The sequence below is a fragment of the Pantherophis guttatus genome, chromosome 1 (genome assembly GCF_059756535.1).
Source record: "Pantherophis guttatus breed Tessera chromosome 1, ASM5975653v1, whole genome shotgun sequence".
Lineage (NCBI taxonomy): Eukaryota > Metazoa > Chordata > Lepidosauria > Squamata > Colubridae > Pantherophis > Pantherophis guttatus.
This window is the reverse complement of record NC_142063.1, coordinates 37,766,730-37,783,631: the sequence shown is the minus strand read 5'-3', so window position 1 is coordinate 37,783,631 and position 16,902 is coordinate 37,766,730. Positions and strand designations below refer to the sequence as shown.

The following is a 16,902-nucleotide window of genomic DNA, read 5'->3' as shown; positions in this document are numbered from 1 at the left end:
ATCAATCCTAAGCATGACTGAAAACAATGAAAAACACTTGGTTATGGCATAAAGTTGTATTCATGATCTTAATGTAAGCTTTGCAGCCAAGAAATAGGATATAGGCTAGCACTTGGTAGAGTAGCAGTGAAGGCCTTGCAAAGCTATCCAGATACCAGGGTATGTCTATCAGCAAGTCAGAATTATGCAGGAAATGTTTTTTTCTGTGACAATCCAATCCAGTAAAGAAAAAGTGTTGATACTTTTGAGGGGGAAGATTCTTGAAAATCTCAGCCCCCCACCCCCAAACACCAACAAATGAATCATAGAAAATATCAATCCAGAATTCTCACTTGAGGCACAAATGACTAGGTCAAATTGGATAGATTATACAAAATATAATAGAGAAGTCTATAGTGCTTGTAAAGGTAGATGGAAAGAGAAGAACATGACCAGTAGCATGGTAGATGGACTCAGTCAGGCTGCTTCAGGCATACAAGGCATCTGATGCAGAATTCCACTTGCTAACTTTGCCCCTCTAAATAATATTTTTAATATTTAAAAAATTGAAATAAAATTACATAACAAAAATTATGCAAGGGCCTGGTGGCTTATGGGTATAGGTTCTGTTGACAGCTAAGTGTTTATATGGGAATCAATCCAATCACTGATATAATATCTCTTTTCCAAAAAAAAAATCTTGTATGGTGTACTGCACACTGGCTGCCCAACTCAGAATGAAGAAGCAAGCAGGAAAGTGTCTTCATGAACTCTGGGGAGAAGTTTCTTCCATAGTGTGGAGACCACCACAGAGAAGGAGCATTTCTTGGTCCTCATCCCATTTAACTTCTGGAAGGTGGGGACATTCAGCATCTCTTCTTGGAATGCATAAATGAACCACCAGTAGTTGGAACAGACTGTCCTGGTGTACATGAAAGCCAAGCTATATGAGTCTTTTTTATGGCTTAAAACTGGGAGCTTAGATTGTATCTTGAACCCTGATGGCAATTATTGCAATGATGGAAGCAACAATACTGTAGTGCTAAATATTCTCATCCTTGTTAACAGCTGTTCTAGAGTAGTTTGGTATAATTGTGCTGCCTAAATCATCTCCAAAGGCAATTCCATATAGAATGCACTGCAATAACCTAATTGTACAGTGATGAAGTGAGTAATGGTTGTAAAGTAATTCATTCTTCCTCAAGCCTTCCTCAACGATCTCCAAATATTGGAGATCCATGGATTGGAATTACCATGCTTCCCAACCTACATAGTTTTTTGCTGACTGGAAATTTTTGTAATCTAATATATCTGATTTATCAAGACAGGAAGAACTACTTTGATCCATAGATTCTATTCTCATTTTATTGTTGATCCTGAATATGTATTGCTCTTTTCTCTGCAGCCAATATACTTTACCATCACATTCAAGAAAATGTACAGATATTAAGTTTAAAACTATCAGCATCAGGTCACTTCATCATATTATCACAAAAATCCTAGTAAATGTTTCAATGAGGGACATGATTTTCTTAAAATTTTATCCTCTGTCAGCATAGCAAAACTTGTTTAACTGCTGACTTTAAGTGGGTTAATTGAGTAATTAAAGATTTAGTAGAGTGATATGGATCATCTATAGAAATTGTTGCTTTCCTAATTAATTTATCCTGGCAAGCTGACACCATTCTTCCATTTGACAGTTGGTGTCCGGGCTTGTGAGATTTCTATTCCATTGACATAAATCATGAAAGGAGAGTTTCTGCTTTTAGTACTTACTTTGGCATTGTTATATTACTGGCATTTCATTTTTTAAAAAATAACAACAACATAGGTTTCTCAGATGTAGGCAATTAGTTTTGTTAGAAAAAGATAAAGAGTCTCCCCTTGCTGAAAAGGAAAATAAAATATGAAACTTCTTTATACAGTGAATTAATTGTAGTTAGGTATTGCCTGCTTTGATTTGCAGTAATTTCCAGGTTTTTAGATACATGACAACAATGTTGTAATGAAGGCACCAGTCCTCAGAATACTTTTTTAGGATGATTGGAAACTATCTCCTCTTTCAAAGAGCATTGCAAATATCCAAGGCTAAGGATGTAGTGGGTGTGTCAAACTTTTCAACTTTCATTTTCCAACTTTTGCTCAAAAGTTGTGACATGCCTTGAGGATTTTAAAGATATTTTGGTTACTTTAATATAATTTAGCTGTGCTCAGTAAGTAACTACATAAATATCATAACGTTTTAACATTTTGTTTGTTTCATAATGTGGGAAGCTAAAGTCAAAGATATAATGAAGCACCATAGTTTGAATTCAGTTGGATTCAGAACAGTTGAGATAGTATTAGAGACCCAGGAACTAACATAAAATAGTGACGAGGAGGCCAGTGTTCTGATGTTTGTGTGAACAAATTAGAGCAAAGTCTTGGAAGCAGAAGAAAGGATGCAACAGCTTTTATTTCCAGCACTGGATTTAAAAAAATAGAAGTTCTCAAGCCTGCACTTTCTCTCAATTGGTCTCTTTAGACTTCCCAACTATTCAGAAGTACAGGTAATCCTTGACTTGCAACCATTTATTTAGTGATTGTTTGAAGTTACAGTGGCACTGAAAAAAATGAGTAATGACTGGTCCTTGCGTTTGGGCCAGTGCAGCAACCCCACAATTCGGATACTTGGCAACCAGCATGTATTTATGAGGGTTGTAGCATCCTGGGGTCATGTGATTTCCAGTTTCCACTTTCCTAGCCTGCTTCCGACAAAGTCAATGGAGGAAGCTGGATTCGCTTTTACAACTGCAGAATTCATTTAACATCTGGAGAGATTGCTTAACAATTGTGGCAAAAAAGTTATAAATTTGGGCACACCTCACTTGACAATTGCCTTGCTTAAAAATAGAAATTCTGGTCCAAGTTGTGCTCATAAATTTGCTTTCTTGTCTTTCTTTTTCTTTGGGATGGTTTTAGTTGCTACCTCTTGTACAATGTACAATGTTGTGAACCTCCATCCATAGTTCTTCAGGCACTCATGTCTATCAGCTCTAATTCCTTAAATCTATTTGTCACCTCTACTGTATATTCATCACGGATATGATTTAGTTCATACCTGAGTGGCCAAATGCTTTTCCTTACTTTCTTCAATTTAAGTCTAAATTTTGCAACGAGAAGCTCATGATCTGAGCCGTAGTCAGCTCCTGATTTTTACTGACTGTATAAATCTTCTCCCTATTTGGCTGCAGAGCATTTAGTCAATCTGATTTCTGTGTTGATTGTCTGGTGATGTCCATGTGTAGAATCGTCTCTTGGGTTGTTGGAAAAGAGTGTTTGCTATGACCATCGTATTATCTTGACAGAATTCTATCAGCCTGTGCCCTGCTTCATTTTGTACTCCAAGGCCAAACTTGCCTGTTATTCCAGTTATCTTTTGGCTTCCTACTTTAGCATTCCAATCCCCCATGATGATAAGGACAACATTTTTTGGTGTTAATTCTATAAGGTGCTGTAGGGCTTCATAGAACTGATTAATTTCATCCTCTTCAGCACCAGTGGTTGTGGCATAGACTTGGATTCAGGGGTGAAATCCAGCAGGTTCTGACAGGTTCTGGAGAACCGGTAGCAGAAATTTTGAGTAGTTCGGAGAATCAGCAAATGCCACCTCTGGCTGGCCCCAGAGTGGGCTGGAATGGAGATTTTGTAATATCCTTCTCCCAGGAGTGAGGAGGGAATTGGGATTTTGCAGTATCCTTTCCCTAGAGTGGGGTGGGAATGGGGATTTTGCAGTATCCTTCTCCTGCCACGCCCACCAAGCCATGCCCACAGAACTGGTAGTAAAAAATTTGGATTTCACCACTGCTTGGATTACTGTGATGTTGAATGGTTTGCCTTGGACTCGAACTGAGATCATTCTGTCATTTTGGGAATTGTATCCCAGTATTGCTTTTCCTACTCTTTTATTCATTATGAAGGCTACTCCATTTCTTCTGAGGGATCCTTGCCCGCAGTAGCATACCTGATGGTCATCTGAATTAAATTCACCTATTCCTGTCCATTTTAGTTTGCTGATTCTTAAGATGTTGATGTTCAGTCTTGTCATCTCTTGTTTGACCACGTCCAGCTTGCCTTGATTCGTGGATCTTACATTCCAGGTTCCTATGGAGAAAAAATCTTTACAGCATCGGACTTTCTTTTCACCAGCAGATGCATCCACAGCTAAGCATCCTTTCGGCCTTTTCCCAGTTGCTTCACTCTTTCTGGCACTACTAGTACTAGCCCTCTGCTCTTCCCCAGTAGCATATCGACCACCTTCTGCCTGAGGGTCTCATCTTCCGGCATCATATCTTTTTCCCTTTTGGTACTGTCCATGGGGTTTTCATGGCAGAGATACTGGAGTGGGTTGCTATTTCCTTCTCCAGCGGATCATGTTTTGTCAGAACTGACCTGTCCATCTTGGGTGTCCCTGCATGGCATAGCTCATAGCTTCATTGAGCTATGCAAGCCCCTTTGCCACGACAAGGCAGTAGTCCATGAAGGAGTTGCACTTTCTAGTCTTTGATAAATTAAATTCTGTGTTCCTGGTGCTACACTTGGCTCAGAGGTACCATTGAATTTGGGCTGGTATCTGCAGAAGCAGGTGCTGGGGTAGTGAGATTTGTCTTTTCCATATTTCTATACTGGAGATTCTCTGTGTATTCAGAAACTTTCAGAGCTACATTTGGCTTACCCTCTTCCTCTGAGAACAAGCTAGCTATGAAGTCCAAACAGATTATATATGGGAGATTATATATTCCTGTCCTAGAGCATCATTGTTAAAAAAAAAAGCTGTCTTGGTGTGTGTAAACAGGTTTGATCAGAAATTACTATAGAACAACTCCACCCCTTCAGTGTAGTGTTTCTGAATTGTGAATTATTGGAATACTTATTGAAATTATTGTCTACTTTTGCCCTTATATATGTTGCATAAATTAGCCCTTGCCTCAAGGAAATTGAGAGTATACAACACACGTACACATGCATTCATGCAAAGAAGAGCAACTAAAATGATTAAAAGCCTGGAGATTAAAACATATGAAGTACGGTTGCAGGATTTGGGTTTGGCTAGTTTAGAGAAAAGAAGGGCTAGGGGGACATGATAGCAGTATTCCAGTATTTGAGAGGCTGCCACAAAGAGGAGGGGGTCAATTTATTTTCCAAAGCACCAGAGGGCAGGACAAGAAACAATGGATGGAAACCAATCAAGGAGAGAAGCAACCTAGAATTGAGGAGAAACTTCCTAATAGTGAGGACAATTGACCAGTGGAGCAGCTTGCCTTCAGAAGCTGTAAGTGTTTCAGCACTGGAGGTTTGTAAGAAGAAACTGGACAGTCACTTGTCTAAAATGGCATAGGCCAGGTCTCCTGTTTGAGCCAGGGGTTGGACTAGAAGGTCCCTTCCATCTCTATTTTGATTCTGAGTTAAATGGAGAATGACCTTATTTTACTGATCCAGACTATTGTGGAGGCAACTGCAATGAAGAAGCCTACTAAGGCTGATCAGCTCCTTGTTTATAGACTTCCTTATACAGGTAATCCTGGAGTTATGACATTCATTCAGCAACCATTCAATTTGGCAGCACTGAATGAATGATACTTAGAACTGGTTCTCAGAGCTCTGGCTGTTGCAGCATCCTGATTGACATGTGATCACAATTTCCAACATTCTCTGGTGACATCCCACAAGCAAAATCAATGGGGAAATTAAATGTGAGATCCTTATTTAATGACCTGTGCCATCCTCAGTTTATGATGGCAACTGGGACTGTTGGAATTGCCACTAAGTGATACAGTCATGTGACATTGCACTTTACAATGGCATCAGTGATGGAGATTATGGTCCCAATTGCTCTCATAACCTGTACTCAAGATGTTTGATTTCATTTGTGTTTTACTTGTGTGACAATCTGTGCCTGCAAAATTGTTTGCACATAGGCTTTTCCACTACAGATGGGCATTCTAATGTATGGACATCTGGTAGCAGTATCATGGTAATTCTTTCTTCAACACAGAATGATTGTCATAGTTCTACCACAAGATACTCAAATTTCATATGATGCCTTCCTAAATGCAAATAAGACATGAAAGTTTCTGCTTACTTCTCTGCAGAGCAATGCTTGTGGCATACCATGAAAAGGCTCTAACATGTTACCATAGGAGATGGCTGTAAAACATGATCTATGGCAGCAAAGAATTTAAAGTTTTGTGGCATCCTGGAGAGTGTTTAATTGCATTTGTGTTTCATTACAACTCTGTCTCTTTTTGGCTAAATTTATTTTAACTAATTAGTTTGAAATGTCAGAGTAGTATTTCAGATGACAGAAATGCACATTATCTCATATAGTGGATAACCCTAGTGAAAAATAGGTATTGTGGCATCTGATCTAATTAAGCATTTTTAAAAGATTTCCTGGACATTTCTAAGAAAATACTTGAATGGGATTGTATTTCTCATATTGATACACATACATCAGTGGCTTTTTAGATGGATCAAAAGAAGGTATTATAATTATAAATCAGTCTTACTGGGCCGCCAGTTTGACATCCCTGGTATAGATGATCCTTAAAAACCCACAATAGGTATATATCACAGAAGAGAATAAGGATGAACATTTCTATCCCACTTTTCCTTCAAGGACCTTAAAGCAAGATACTTCAATCTCTTAACCCACTTCTCCATTTTAGCTTCTTAATCTAAACCACCCAATTGTGACTATTCTTGGATTGGGAGGTGCTGCTCATTGTCATACACACTTTAGTTACATCAGAGTTGGATTACTGCAATAATTTGTATATGGGGCTGCCCTTGAAAAGCATTTGGAAGCTTTACTTGGTCCAGAATTCAATACCGCTTTGGGTATATCACAATATGCCTATGTAATACTGCTGTTATGTGAGCTGCATTGGCTTCTAGTAGGTTTCCATAGGTAATTCAAAGTATTGGTTGACAGTTTCAAAGCCCTGTGTGGCACAGTTACTTGTGGTTACCTTTTTGTCTGCATTTTTGCTTCATATTTTAAAATGAAACAGGTTTTTTTTTTGACTTGGTTCTTTTGGCTGCTCATGTGACTGTTACATGCTACCAATGTGACTATTTGGCACATTGTTCTTCTTAAAACAGAAGATGCTTGAAGAGATGTGAGACTGAGAAATAATTCTTGACAGTTATAACACAGGCAGATAAACATTTCTACCAGGCACCAACAATTCTGTAACACAAAACCATTCTGTTTGTAGTGTTCTATCTTCTCATGCTTGTCAGATGGTTTAACAGTACATTACCTGTAACAAAGATTTTATGCATTATTCGTGTTATGTTTCTCTGGTCATGCTTTGAATCTTGCTTAGTGTTGCACATGACTTCTTTTTATTACTTATTATGGGCTGTACAGAATACAGGAAAGATGAGTAAAATAGCTTGTCAGATAGACATGAGGGGTTTGCAAACATATGACAGCACAATAGGCTTAGATCAGCCTTCTTCAATTAGGCACTCTCCCAGAAATGTTGTACAGCAGCTCCCATCAGACCTGGATCAGGATGGCTACAGATGATGAGAATTATAGCTCAACATATCTGGAGAGCATCAGGTTCAGAAAGGCTGGATTAAGCAATCTGTTCAATTGATGTAATCCAAAGCATAGCAGCTTCCAAATTTTGCAGATGACAATTTGTAAATTGTCTTGTAAATGTCCTTCTGTTCCATTTGTAATTTTTGATTTTCCAGTAATAACTCTTCCAGGATCTTTTGCCATCATTTGTGAATGGCCAGAGCTATACAGGCCTTTTAAATTTCTTCCTAAGTAATTCCCTTTCTCTTGTCTCTTACTTATAACTGGAAATACAATGATCTCACAGTCTTTGAGAAACAGCACACTTCCACACTGCCTGATTCCCATTTCTGATTCCCTCACTAACCAAGTTCAAAAGCAACTTGTTGTCTTTGCTAATTAACCCCACAGTGACTTTTCAAGTCACTCTCCTCTAGCTGACTAATAGGAGGCTGTATTTATTTATTTATTTATTTAATCTAATTTTTATACCGCCCTTCTCCCGAAGGACTCAGGGCGGTGCACAGCCAAGATAAAACAAACACATATATAAAATTTAAAAACAATTTAAAAACATGTTAAATAATTTGGCCCCAACATCATTAAAAACAAAAAAAGCAACCCATTAAAATTAATATTTAGGCCAGCCCAGCTTGTTGGAACAATAACGTCTTGAGGGCACGTCGAAAGGTGTGTAGGTCAGGGATCATCCGTATCTTCAGGGGCAATTAATTCCAGAGGGCGGGTGCCCCCACAGAGAAGGCTCTCCCCCTGGGGGTCACCAGTCGACAATGTTTGACTTGGCTATAATTAAGGTGTATAATACCCTGAGGAGCCCCTCTCTGTGGGAGCGTACTGGCCGGTGGGAGGTTATCGGTAGCAGAAGGCGATCTTGTAAGTACCCAGGTCCTAAGCCATGGAGCGCTCTAAAGATGGTAACCAACACCTTGAATCGCACCCGGAAGACCACCGGGAGCCAGTGCAGCTCGCGCAGGAGAGGTGTTACATGGGAGCGCCGTGTCGCTCCCATAATCACCCGCATGGCCGCATTCTGGACCAGTTGGAGCCTCCGGGTGCTCTTCAAGGGGAGCCCCATATAGAGAGCATTACAGTAGTCCAGACAGGAAGTGACGAGGGCATGAGTGACCGTGTGCAAGGAGTAAAATATATAGCTTATTGTTTTTTTAAAATAGCAACTTGCCGTGATGCTAAAAGGATAGCTTGCTATCCATTTTGGAACCTGGTGCTTTTCTCAGTAGCTGTAAGCATGGCTGCAGGTTGTCACAGAGTCTGGAGTGATGGAGAGGGGGAAAAGCATTTTAAATAATAACTGCATAAAGGCTGAAGATAGTTAAAGTTTGCCTGTGTGTTAGGAAGATGGTCCTGGAAGAATAAAATTCTCCTCACCTACTACTTAGGTGAGGAAAGAAAATGAATTGCTGGTAACTCCAGTTTTATAGAGATTCAGGGAAAGAAATACCTCTAGCAGCATAGTGGCATAGTCCATGGAAGGGAAAACAGTATTTTTTGTCAATTCTCATCCTACTTCCTTTGGCTAGGTTGCAAGGCATAGAGGAATACTTGCAATGATTTTTTGCAGAGGCAAAATATAATTGAAGATATGTTTTAAAGTAAAATCAGCAGCGCAGGGTGAATTTTTCTGACCTTATGTAAATGAATTAATCATCCAATCTATTAATCTGAGGGTAGCCGTAAAAGGTGACTCATGAAACTGTCAAATCCCTTTCCTTTTGAGGTCCTGTAAATAGAATATTGTATCTGCTACAGCTCAGAGCAGGATGTAATGAAAATTTTCACCAATAGGAAAAGAGGTCCATAAATTTGGTAGAACATCCAACATAGCAGATAGAATGATTGCAGTCTTTATGTCTTGCACTTGCTCTCTCTCTCACCCACACAGTCATAAATAAATAATTTTGGGCTCACCATGGTTGAGAAAGATATAAATCAGCTCAATTGCTGGGCATAGATGATGGTAGGAGAACACAGGTATGGAACTTATTTGAAGCAGTGCAACAACCTGATATGGATCTTTCAAAGCCTCACAGGCATCTTTTGATTTTCATCAAGATATGATAATTCTTTTTCTTTTCATTAAAATGTTTTTGTCTCTTTGTTTAGATATTTTTAAAAGATCTATATTTGCTATGTTTGCAAACAGTTGCATATTTGATGCTGCTGTTCCCTTTCACTAAGTTCTATTTTCTACATTCTACCTTCACCCCCATTTTGTTGGCCTACCAAAGCTTGTAAGTACATTGGTAGGAATTGCCTCGTATATGTCCCAGGATATATCCCCAAACAGCATGATTTAAGGTAACTGTCACTTACTACTATTATCACAATTAGTTTATTCATTTAAATAGTACTTTAGCATGCAAAAGGTCAGTCCAGTTTTTCCCCTAATCTGCATCTTCTAGAAGTATTGAAATTGGAGGTCGCAGAATTCTGTGGTAATAGTAAGTGATACGAGTAGGCAAGTAATCAATTCTGTCTTTATCAATGATTAATTCAAAAAATCTTTTATTTATCTTAAATCATACTGTTAATTGAAATATATATATTTAATAGAATTAATATCATTTTTGTGTAACTGCTCTTGCATGAGACTTAAATATTCAATATCAATTCAATATCAACCAAGTGAGAACTATTGCATGTAAAATGGCTCCCTTCAGTCCTACCTAGAGGGGCAAATTATGAGGCATGCTGAGAACTGCAGTTCTGCAATAGGCTTCTCAGTCTGGCTCTAGTTTCTCATAGTGATGCTTAATTTTAATTATGCCCTCTGTAGCATTTGGACTTCCTTCTAATTTTCATATTATTTGGAAACCAGGCTAATAAATGCTTCATCTTAATAAATATTTTAAATTACTCTGTTTTAAAATTAAATTAATTTAATTTTTCATAGGAGGCAACAACAGGAGAGTGTGGAAAAGAAGGTTCTAATTTTCAAGTTACCTCAGGACAAAACAACTGTGACCAGATGGGGACTGGCGGTTCCCAGAGTTTGGTTGCTCCTGCTGGCGTCTCCACAGGTACTTCAGCAGCAGCTTCTTTCTTCATAAGGTAATACTGCTGCATTGTATATTAAATGGCGGCAAACCAAATGTTCTTAAACTTCCTTCCTTTCAGGGATTGCTCAGGTAATTGAATGCAGTGAGGCTGTTTGGATAACGTAATTATTATATATGGCATCTGAAATCCCTAGTGAGAGGAAAAAGTAGCTACAGGAAATTGTGGGAAGAAACTGATGGCAAAATTAAGTTCCTCTTTCGACCCACTGTGCATCTGCTGTAAATCCTGCCTTTTTGGCCCTGCTTTGCCCCCCCCAAAAAAGAAAAGAAAAGAAAAACCTGCCTGTGTTATAAAAATGAATAATTCTATTTGCCAACAACATTGGTTGTCCCATCCTCTTATTTGTAGAGTTTACAGTGAATTCCTTTTCTTCCAGTCATCTTGGAGAAATTTTGTGATTTTTCTTAAGAAGAGCTCTTAGCAATTGTATCACAAGATAAGTCCCGGCATTCTTTATGGGAAGCTATAACAATTAATAACAATAGGAAACAATAAAGGGATTGCTCATCTAAATAAATTTGCTTATGGACCTCACTTATGATGAAGTAGGAGCCTTTTGTAAGATTTTCTGATTCAGAAGCTGCCAGGAGCCTGTGCATTCAGAAAGTCTAGGTTCCAGGATAAATTAGAAAAGACTACCTTCTAAAATTTAGAATAGAAAGAAATAGAGGTTAAGACACTAGATTAGAAACCAGGAGACCATAGGTTTTTATCCCACTTTAAGCCTAAAAAGCAGCTGGGTGAATTTGGGCCAAATTGTTCTCTCTGTATACCTTAGGACAATGATGGCTAACCTTTTCCGGACCGAGTGCTCAAAGCGCATGTGCATGTGAATGCACGTACAGTATGCCAGTGGTGGGTTTCAATTTTTTTTACTACCAGTTCTGTGGGCGTGGCATGGCTTGGTGGGCATGGCTTAGTGGGCATGGCAGGGCAAGGATACTGTAAAATCTCCATTCCCACTCAAATCCAGGGGAAGGATACTGTAAAATCTTCATTCCGTCCCCAATCCAGGGGAAGGTTACTGCAAAATCCCCACTTTCTCCCGATCAGCTGGGACTTGGGAGGCAGAGAATAGATGGCAGGGCCAGTCAGAATTTTTACTACCGGTTCTCCGAACTACTCAAAATTTCTGCTACTGGTTCTCCAGAACTGGTCAGAACCTGCTGAAACCCACCTCTGATGTATGCACTCCTGAATCCCCAAAATTCAATGCACTTATGGACCCCGCACACCCCTGTTCCCCATGCATGTGCATGCCCCCCACCATGCCCCACCCCATGCATGTGCACGTCCCCACACGCATCCTGCCCTTATGCATGCGTGCCCCCCCACATGCATCCTGCCCCCCATGCATGCGCGGCCTCCCGCACACACCCCACCGCCATGCGTGCACAAAGACCAGCTGGCTGGCGGGAGGCACGCACACATGTGCAGCAGAGCTAAACTGGGGTGATGGCTCGTGTGCCCACAGTGAGGGCGCTGTGTGCACGTGTGCCATAGGTTCACCATCACGGCCCCAGGAAGAAGGAAAATCTTGTCAAGAAAACTGAGCTATTAGTCTAGAATAACTTGAAGTGCCTCCCCACCCCTCAATGAGTTATATGTCCGAAGGGAATCTTTCAGTATTTTTAAACAATTTCTTCACAGCTATTTAGAGTAGGATCCCCAACCCCCGGTCCATGGAGTGGTACTGGTCCATGGCTTGTTAGGAACTGGGCTGTGCCGGTGGTGTGGAGTAAGTGAAGCTTCATTTGCACATATTTGGGACCTAGATTGTGTGTGAAACCCTCCCCCCACCCTCCATGGAAAAGTTGTCTTCCACGAAACCAGTCCTCAGTGCCAGAAATGTTGGGGATTGCTGGTTTAGACAACCTTCACACAGAGTGATACATAAGCAATTATTTTGCTTTTTGCATGGCATTAAATAAAATAATAAATTTTATTTGCATGATGCTCTCTGTATATGTTGTATGTCAGGTACTAGGAAGAGCAACTTCTCCAGTCAGCCTATGCAAAGTCTAGGATGGGGCCCTTTGGCATGATTCTTCTTCCTGCTGAACTGCAAAAGAGAAAGAATGCCTGAATAATATTCTGTACTGTACATTTGAAAGCCATTATTTTAATCTCACACTGATTCCATCTGTCTTTTTATAGATCGTATCCAAGTTATCTACATAACTTGGAAAGAAGTTACTTTGTTACTTTCCATAAATGCAGAATATGCATCCATTTTGAGTGAAAAAAAAATCATTTAAAAATGGTTGCTTAAATTCTTTATTCATTAAACATGAAACTCAGTCAACTGAACATTTAAAAATGTGTCACAAATATGGTTGACTGGTGCTAATGGCTGCCAGCGCCCAAGATATCAACCAAGTATCTTCTTAAAATATATGATGTTCCGAGTAGCGCAGTTTTTTTGCAGTTCCACTGTTGTTGTTGTTGTTGTTATTATTATTGGATTACATTTGATTACAGATTAAATTTCATAGAACGACCAGAAGTAAAGATTATATTGTATATATTGTATTATGAGAATAATGGCTATAATTAAGGTGTATAATATTATATGTATTCAAAAGAGATTTGATACGGATAGTACACTGTTGTTGCAGAAATGGAAATGTGATGTATAATAAAAGAAAATGTATAATAAAAAATAATATATATATATAATAGTATATATAATATATAATATATATATAGGAAAACCTGGCTAGAAGAAAAACATAATATATATAATATATATATAATATATATATATATATTAGGTATTATGTCTTTTTGCCTTCTTGCTTCCCCCTCCCCACTCTTTTTTTTTAAAGAATAACTAGTACCAAGATAATATTTTAAATGGAAAATAAATTCCTGAATTCCTCTATATTAGGGGTTTCAAACTGGATCCCATCGCAGGCCGCATCAGGAGTTTGTTTGCCCTTGGGGGGATGGGGTGGGCTTGGCCTGGTCATCACAGCTGATTGGGTGGGTGTGGTCGGGTCTGGGGTGACAGGGGCCGATCCCTCAACAACTCTGGGATGGCTTCATGGGCCAACTCCACAACCTATCACGAGCTGCATCTGTCAGCCCTGGAAGCCACCTTTTCTTTGGATCTTCAGGGCTCGCACATTTAATGCTGTGGGAAACTGGGAGGGGGATTGTATAGAGTTGGGAAGATATATAGCCATAATAACATTCTTTTCTCTGAGAGTCAAGGACATTCTGCCCTGTACCTGGTGTGGCATGACTGGGAGGCATCTTCAGTTGGGGCGGTGCAATGATTGAACCATGGAATGGACGTGGGTACAGGGGAAGGGACTTGGATTTTCTTTTGGGTGGGGGAAGCCTGGAAGCTTTCAGATTTGGGTTTTCCCAGATGTGCTAATATGACATCTCTAATAAAATGGAACTTTGAGGAATTTCTAGCCTTGGAATCTTCTTTCGTTGGAGGTGTTACTTGGAACCCTGACAGCATGTTTGACATGTCTGCTCTATATCTTCTGGTTGGACATATCAGTTGAGAGTTGGGGACGGGGGGAGGGGCGCTGAGATTTACTATGTCTGGATGCTGTACATCAGATTGGAGAAAGTTACTGATGGAATTTGGATGAACAAAATGAAATGTTTACAACATTGCAGCCCTACTCACACAACCTTGTCTTGATTGTGTTCTGCTTATATATGAACATTCTTTTGTAATGTTGAAAATAGGTCTGTTCAGTAATTTGTATGTTCTATTCCTTCAGTTTCCTAATTGAATATTAGGAAAACATCAACAGGGAAACCAATTATCCAGAGAGGTCATGGGTTCCCTTTCACAGGATATGTGGAAATGAAGGCTAGGCAACCATCTGTTTTAATTTGGATTCCTGCATTGAATTACATTGGATGGAGGAAAAAAAATAACCACTTCCAAGTTCAATTCTATAACTCAAAAGCCCAGAGCAGCACTTAGTTGCTTTATCTTTAAAGAAAACCTTTTAGTACACTTATTTCTAGAATTAGATGTTCAGTCATATTTGTATGCTTCTGAGTTTTCAGATTAAAGAATCTAATTATTTGCTAATGAACATTAATGATACATATAAACTGAGGGTCACTCTCCTATTACAGGCACCTGATGTTTTGCTGATAACCATTTGGCCATTAGATTGACCATAAAATACAGTCAATAATTGAGGTGACTGAGAGAGCAGAGATCTTACCGGTTTTAAACCTGACAAGACAGCTTGTCAGGACTCGGGGTACTGATTGAACAGTGACTGAGCATATGATTAGGTCATTGGAGCAGTAATGAAACGGCAACAGAAGCATTGCAACATTAGTACAACTGCTAAATGACTAATGTGCTTTACTTGCAAGGCTCAGGCACTTCAATTAGTTGTAATAAATTGTTCACTTGGCTATTCATTGTGAACCGTGGGTAGCCCTGTGTAGGAAGCTTTGGATTGTTTTGTATGCCATTTGGGGATAATGATGGGATAGTGGCAGTGGGAAGGATAGTTTCCCTTCCTTGTTCCAGATGGGTAACTTCTAGTAGTACTACTAATCAAAAGGCATAATGCAGTTGCTTCATTTTCCTTTCCTTAATAGGTTTACAGGACTAGGAAGAAAAAGATAAGCATTACAGGTTCATAGTTTAAATATCCATTTCCCAGCTGTATTTTCCAATAATCCTGTCTGTATTTATTTAAACTGGTTCACAGTTTAGCTACTATTCTCCAATAAAATCTCTTCCACTTCCTCCTAAATTTATTTTTTAGCTGGTTCACATCTTAATCAGCTGCTTTCCAGCAATGCTTTCCTCCACTCCTTACCTTAATTATTTTAGCTGGTTCAACTATGAATTAAACTATGAACCAGTGTAAAAGAGCCTGTAGTACAGTGGATTAAAGCACTGTTATTAACATCTGCTGCTTGCAATTACTGCAAGTTCAAATCTCACCAGGCTCAAGGTTGACTCAGCCTTCCATCCTTTCAAAGGTAAGTAAAATGAGGACCCAGATTGTGGGGGCAATAAGCTGACTTTGTATAAATATACAAAAGTATGAAGGCTATTGCTTAACGCATTGTAAGCCGCCCTGAGTCTCTGGAGAAGGGTGGCATATAAATTAAAGCAAAAAAAAAAAAAAAAGGTATTGTGGAAGTAACAAACTATAGAAGGAAATGTTGATTGTTTATGAAATGACTTTAAGAGAGGAGGAAAATACTTTTTGTCAAGATTATGGATATTAGATGTCATTTAAGAGAAGTAAAATATAGATTTGAGGTAATGGGTTTTAGGATTGAGGAATATATATGAAATATTGATTGTTAAAATTATAAAGATTTAGAACGGTGTTTATTGTTTAGAATTTTGGGTGTAATAGTAGAATGATAAATGTTTAGAATAAGATTTTTTTTCTTTTTTTAAAAGATGTAAATGGATAAAATTTGGAACAAAATTGATTGAGGGAATGTGAATAATTGGACTCATTTTATGCCGGATCAAACCCTTGCTCTAAAAAGATGTATTTTATGTTTTATGTTTAAAAAAAAATTAAAAAAAATTCTGGAAAAAAAAAGATAAGCATTACAAATATGGAACATAAAAATTTTGTGCTTGAGGCATGGCAATTGCACAATAAATATCTCTCCTTTAACTATCTGTTGATATTTGGATCATAAATGATTACTCTTGGACAACCCAAATTTGTGCCTATATTCTTAGTTTTGCACATAACTGTTATACAGACTTACAGTATGCATTAGATGTGCACTCTGTAGAACTCTCTTATAAAAGCTAAGTAGGAATGGGTTCCAGGAGCTCCTGAATTACAGCTTCTGCCTTTCTTCACCATTGGATGCATGAGGTAAATTGCTGGTGATTGTAATTTCCGCACTCTTTATATATAAAGTAAATAAATATGATTATATTACCATAGCTGATTTAGTGTGGTAGTTAAGGCACTAGGCTAGAAACCTGGAGGCTGTGAATTCTAATCCTGCTTCAGGTACAAAGGCAGCAGGTTGACTTTGGACAGGGTTGGCTTCAAAAATTTTAGCAAGGGGTTCTCTGCCTGGTTGCCGGGTGGGCATGGCCATGGTGGGCGTGGCCTAGTCAGCTTCCTGCACCACAGCGGGTGTGTGTGTGTGTTTTTCACCTCCCCAGGCTCCGGAGGCTTTCTTCAAACCTTCAGGAGGGCGAAAATGGCCCCCCAGGCTCCGGAGACCTTCCCGAACTTCTGGTAGGCCCTTTTTTGCCCTCCTCG

General features: G+C 39.1%; 1 protein-coding gene across 7 annotated transcripts in view; it reads left to right on the top strand.

Annotated features, from left to right (window-relative positions):
- The window catches only part of KIF26A (kinesin family member 26A), a 161,899-nt gene that overhangs the window by 77,698 nt on the left and 67,299 nt on the right, over positions 1-16,902 (top strand). For all 7 annotated transcript variants that reach the window (XM_034418563.3, XM_087871868.1, XM_087871866.1 and 4 more), the window contains one exon: positions 10,485-10,642. In XM_034418563.3, coding sequence (XP_034274454.2) covers positions 10,485-10,642 — 158 coding nt within the window. The remainder of the gene's footprint in view (positions 1-10,484; positions 10,643-16,902) is intronic.